Source organism: Argiope bruennichi, chromosome 6, assembly GCF_947563725.1.
Source record: "Argiope bruennichi chromosome 6, qqArgBrue1.1, whole genome shotgun sequence".
Taxonomy (NCBI): Eukaryota; Metazoa; Arthropoda; class Arachnida; order Araneae; family Araneidae; genus Argiope; species Argiope bruennichi.
Genome location: NC_079156.1, coordinates 127385753 through 127392207, shown reverse-complemented (window position 1 = coordinate 127392207; position 6455 = coordinate 127385753). Strand labels below are relative to the sequence as shown.

Genomic DNA, 6455 nt, shown 5'->3' with positions numbered 1-6455 from the left:
TGAGAATCCAGTTCCAGACTTGTGATTTTTGGAATCCTCATTTTCCTAAATCATCTCGATTTCATGCGTGAGTGCCATCCGTCGGTCGTCTGTTGAATATTTTTTTAATGAGGAAAAAAAAACTCACAAACTTTTTGAACATTTTTATCTATTGAAAATAGAAAGAAAGTAGATCCTTCTTTTTAAAGATTTTAAGGCAACGGAATAAAAAAACCCCTAAATTTATGTTATCATTCAGTATCTATTAATATTTTTTAAATGAATATGAATGAATTTCAAGTTATTTCAGACTGTGGAGTAATTAAGACTAAACAACGACAAAAACGGTCCTTTAATTAAATGTGATGAAAAATAAATTTATATTTTATAGACAGTCATTTTTCTAATTTAAAATAATATAGATAAAAAAGATAAAGAATATCTTTTTTCTCGGAAGAGTGCCTTTACACCTTTCAGGAGATATGATTGCTTAAATAAATGGCTGAAACACTGTCAAAGTGATAAATTTATATCAACTCTGTCAGTCAAGTTTCAAAGTTTCATTTCCCCTGCATTCTTTACATAATTTGTTTTAGAAAACTAGAATTTCTATATCATTTTTTTCTGACAGTTCAATTGGGCGCTCAAATTAAATCAATAAGGTCATGGATACTTGCATAAAGTGAAGTCTGATTTGAAATATTAGATATCTAATTTTTTAGTAGATTCGAATCCACGAGCTCAAACTTAGGACATAATGCTCTAGCGCGTTATTAACGAAACAATTCTTTTATAATTTATTCAACGCTTTTAATTTATTGTAACTATACTTAAAGCTGCTAAATTTAAAAACAGAGTTCATCGTTTTCAGCAGGAAGCTGTTGAGGAAACAGAAACAGAAGCATCCACTTCATTGATAGATCAATATTCATTTTTTATAAGAAGGATTTTTTTTGTTTGTGAAAATTAATGGATCAATACTTTTGCGAACTTTGCGGCAATATGGTGACATTCGGTGGGAATCACTCTTGCAACTTTCATACATTCGACTATACGTATTCACACTCACAGACTTTTTCAGAAAATAGCTCCAACAGCGCACAACTATGGACACCTTGTGAACTTTCATATTTGGGTGCCATTTCAGATATTCGGGAAATTGACGTTCAAACAAAAGAAAGTGCACCTTTTATGACTTCTTCAGAAAATGCTGAATATTGTTTCAGACCTGAAAATGAGTTTCCTGAAGCGTATAACCTTTCACCAGCTGTCATGGAATCAACTGGTGTGGACGAGGAAAAGCAAAGAATGTCATGTGTATACGATCTGATTTATGCGACAGGTAGTGAAAAAGATGAGATGTCACGTCATGAGAACAAATGGCTGTCTTTGAATAATGATAAAATAAATTTTACGGATTCTGTATGGACAGGTCATTCAGATGATTACAATATCTCTGAACCAAGAAAACTAATTGTGAATCCTGATTTCCTACCAGGAAGTAATGAGCCAGGAAAGGGCAAGATACACGTCTCGGAGTATATAACTGATGAACATACTTCACTTGAAATGCACTCTAATGTTTACAATAAGAGCGAGAAAATAACCTTCAACTTGAAGGAACATATTTCTTCTAAAACATATAACAATGCTGTGGCTGGACCTTCAGGGATGTACCCTCGAAAGAAGAAATTTCCTTGCCCATTATGTCCGAAGGAATTCAATCAAAAATGTAATCTCGACAGTCATTATAGAACCCATACTGGCAATATGGTGACATTCGGTGCAACTTGCAACAACATCACTCTTGCAACTTTCATACATTCGACTATACGTATTCACACTCACAGACTTTTTCAGAGAATAGCTCCAACAGCGCACAACTATGGACACCTTGTGAACTTTCATATTTGGGTGCCATTTCAGATATTCGGGAAATTGACGTTCAAACAAAAGAAAGTGCACCTTTTACGGGTTCTTCAGAAAATGCCGAATCTTGTTACATACCTGAAAATGATTTTGGCGAAGCTTATTGCATTTTAGCAACTGCTATGGAATCAACTGCTTTTGACGAGGAAAAGCAAACAGAATCAGGTATATCCGTTCCAATTCATGACCCCAGTCGCGAACAAGATGAGATATCATGTCAAGAGAACAAATGGATGTCTCTGAATAACGATAACAAATATATAATGGATTCTGTAGAATGTGCTATCAGAACAGGGCATTCAGATAATAGCAATATCTCTGGACTGAGTAATTTAGTTGTGAAACCTGATTTCATATCAGGAAGTAATGATGTTTTGGAGTATGTAACTGATGAACATACTTCACTTGAAATACACTCTAAAGTTTACAGTAAGGGCGAGAAAACGGCGACCATCGTAAAGGAACATATTTCTTCTAAAACAGATAACAATGCTGTGGCTGGACCTTCAGGAATGTGCCCTCAGAGGAAGACATTTCATTGCAAATTATATCCGAAGGTATTCAATCAAAAATATCATCTGGACAATCATTATCAAACCCATACTGGCGAAAAGCCTTTTGTATGTGAATTATGCGGAAAAGAATTTTCTCAGAAAGGAAGTCGCGACAGACATTATAGAACACACACTGGTAATAGACCTTTCGTGTGCGACTTCTGCAATAAAGGTTTCGTTCAAAACTCTGACCTTAAAATACATATTCGGACCCATACTGGAGAAAGACCTTATAAATGTCCAACTTGTGGAAAGACATTCACAAACCGCAGCGTTTGCAAAATGCATCACAAGAGAAAACACGAGTGAAATCAATCTGCAAATTACAGAAATAATCATTTTAATCTTGTATGAAACTACCTCGCATTTTTAACCGAAATGAAACAATTTTATCTCAAAATTGTTACAATTTTGTTTTTAAAATCACAGTATAATTTTTACTATTTTGACGAACAGAAAATCTTGAGATCCTAACTCTAAGCAATTGCTTTTCGATTGATGACTGAAAATCAAAATATGTTTTCAGTTAAAATACATTCATATCTATTTATGGTATTTAACTTTGTTTATATATTTTTAAAAAGTTTTAGACCCTAGTTCCAATTCTCGCCTATTAATATCAAAAATACATTTCCCATCAAAGAAATTATTCCTTGTGTTAGTCTGAATTCAAAATTAAATATTACCGCATTCAGTGATATCATCGTTTCATTTCCAGTTTTCCCGAGCATTTGTGGTAAACTTTAAATACCAACTAAATGGTATATTTGGTATATTTTGAATTGGTGTAAATAATATTTTTTGGTTGATGTTTAATAAACGAATAAAATTTGTATTTGTTTCAGTTGGAAAATTATGATATAACATAAAATATATTTTTGTATTATTGGAGAATATCGCAAAGATTTCCTTTCTTTTTATATTGAAGATTTGCTTTGCATATGATATTTAAAGATTTTTTTTTAAATACTTTAAAAAATAATTTTATATTAAACTAAAGATTCTATTAAATGTGCGAATTCTTTGCCTTTTTAAGACAATTTTTGTAGTCATTTTCTATTAAATAAATAAATTCATTAAATTAAATGCCATCTAAATTTTTATGACTTGTGTAATTTCTACTAATAATAACGAATACGTGCGTACGTGCGTTTGTCGGTGCAAACAGACTATTTAGCTAGAACTCTCACATTTGGCAAATATATTTTATTTAATGTTGAAAAGTTTTAATTTTTAACTAGTTTTTTTTAAAAAATTATTAGAATTTTAATGAATTAAAAATTTAGAGTAATTTTGTTAAGTTTCCACTAAAATTGGCGAAGCATAGAAATTACCTTTACACGATTCCCAAAATGAAGAGTATTATCTTTTCAAGAATAAATTTTCAGTCTTATATATTGTTTTTTTTACAAATGAAAGAAATGATTTAAAATTTATTTTGCAGCAGAATGTTTTATCTTTTAAATTAAACCTTATTGGTTTTCGTAATTTCTTTTTGAATATTTCAAGATGGATTTTTTTCGTATTTTTAATCATTAGGATATGATGATCTGGCTTATTTTTCTATGTTGAGAAATTTGTATGTAAAAATTCTTGCTATAAAATTTTTGTATATTTTATTTATAATTAAAATATTGTTTCGAATCATGCAATAGTTAAACTTCTTCAGATGTTATTTATTTCTCCTATCCCATATTTTAATACTGCTTCTCTTTCTAGTGATGTAATTCGATGCATAAATGAATAGATAGAAAATGACGAAAAGATGTAACAAAATCTATAGGACAGTGCACGGATTTTAAGGTAGAATATTTCGAAAAAAAATGAAGTTAAGAATATTATTCTGATTAAGCGATTATAACCATATTAAACAAAACATCGAATTGAAATTTCATTAAAATAATCAAACATAACCATCTGACAGCAAAATCTGTTGCAAATTTAGAAAGTTGAAAAAAGCGAATCTCTTCTAAATTCACTTTTACACGAATTGTTTAAAAGACATGAGGATCAGAAATGTTTAGCATAAATTTTCTGACATTTTGATTATAGATTAACACGCTTATAAGTTTATATAAATTGCCAGCTCAATAAATTATAATGTTTAACACTGAAATGAAATATAGTTTTTTTCAGGGTGAAATTTTTTGCTTATACAGTTTCTGAATGTTTTTTAATAAACGTACTTTATTTTAAAGCATGATAACCTTAATTAGTTGTTCGAAGCGGTAACGCTTTTATTTATGCTCTCATTTATAATTTAACTTTTACGAGAGAAGATATTGTTACAACTTTGATGCAAGAATAAAAATTGTCATGTAAAAACATCTTTTACAACCTGCTGTATTTGCTGTTGTGTCTGCGTTTTTTATTAATGCATAAAAAACTTATATATATATATATATATATATATATATATATATATATAATGTTGCCGAATTCGACCGACAAATTCAGAGGGGTGATAGCAGGCTTGAAGAGGATAAAGAATCACAATACAACATGGGGTCCCAAACGTCGTTTAGGTTGTGAAAATCATAAAAATATAGGGAGTTGGCAAACTTTTGGAAACTGTAAAAAATTAATAAAAAAAATAACAAATGGTGTATCAACTATGAATTTTTTTAATTGAAAGAAAATTCATAGTTGTTCATCATGTTCTTATTTAAACAACATTCTTAAAGGCAAATTTTCATGTAAGTAACATGCTGATTTGATGAACCACGGGGTCGTAAATTATTGAAAATGAAAAAGTAGTTAGGAACCCTTATCTGAAAAAATATTAAAACTTTAAGAAAAATAAAAGCTTGAAAATATAAGTAATTTTATACTCTTTCATTTGATATAAGTTTGTAGTGTGAAAACTGAGGAGGTTTTAAGATATTCCAGAAAAACTAAAATATTTGCCGAGAAACATCGCTGCAACATCGGCACCAATGTTTACAGAAGGTATTGCAAAATTCTATCGAAAAATTCTGAGGAGTAATAGTAGGCATCAAGGCGATAAGAATTTTCAAAGAAATATAAAGTCGCAAACGACGGTGAAAATTTATTTGCTGGAATACAGATACAACATACATTTACAGCACAGACATTTTAACATAAGGAAGGAGACGATGAAAAACTTTTATAAAAATTACTCAATGTTGCGGTCGAAGGTCATTACACAACCGACACCGACGTTTAAGGGACCACCAGACGCGCTCAAACATGCCAGGTGCGCTTGCGATTTCTCCAGCAGCGACGACGATCCGTACTATAAGATCTTCCACTGTATCCAAAGGTGTCTGATAAACAAGAGATTTCATATGGCTCCAGAAGTAGAAATCCAAGGGATTGTGGTCTGGGGAACGTAGAGGCCAATCAACAGATCCGCCACGTCCAATCCACCTCCCAGGATATGTATCATTTAGGTAGTCACGCACATAATTCAAAAAATGCGCTTGCGCACCATCATGCATTAACCACATGTTCTGGCGTGCAATGGCTGGTATTTCCTGCAGTAAATCCAGAAGGACGTGCTGCAAGAAAACAAGGTACTTTGCGCCACTGAGTCTTCGGGCCCTGCATTTGGCTTCGTTATTTTGAAGGATTCTGTCTCCCGCAACCATCGATATATATTTGTAAAGGTGCTGTGGTGTGGTCAGCGCCTACTTGGATATTTCTATTGGTATATTCTTTGTGCTAGCCATCCATTACCATCCGCTAGGTCGTAAATTAAATGCATATTCGTAATTTGGGAAATCTGACATGTTGCTTGGGAATGAAACTTATCGACTATCAATTCTGCACTGCTCTTTAATGAATACAAGCTGCTTTTATATTCTTCGAACCATCAATTCTGCAGTGCTCTCTGCTTTTATATTCCTCGAACGCATGGAAAATTTAGATACGAGAAAGCTTCTTCTTCTCGACTACCTTGTTCCAAATCCTTGGATTCTTAGGGCCATTCTCTTCGCCAGGCTAATTGTTTCTTCGATGTCTGTTTTTGCG

General features: G+C 32.0%; 1 protein-coding gene across 1 annotated transcript; it reads left to right on the top strand.

The window, feature by feature from the left end:
• The first annotated feature begins 981 nt into the window (after positions 1-981).
• Positions 982-2906, top strand: LOC129972022 (gastrula zinc finger protein XlCGF26.1-like). Its single transcript, XM_056086003.1, has 2 exons — positions 982-1813; positions 1906-2906. Exons 1-2 carry the CDS (start codon positions 982-984, stop codon positions 2769-2771), a joined length of 1698 nt encoding a protein of 565 aa, XP_055941978.1. The 3' UTR covers positions 2772-2906.
• Positions 2907-6455: the final 3549 nt, after the last annotated feature.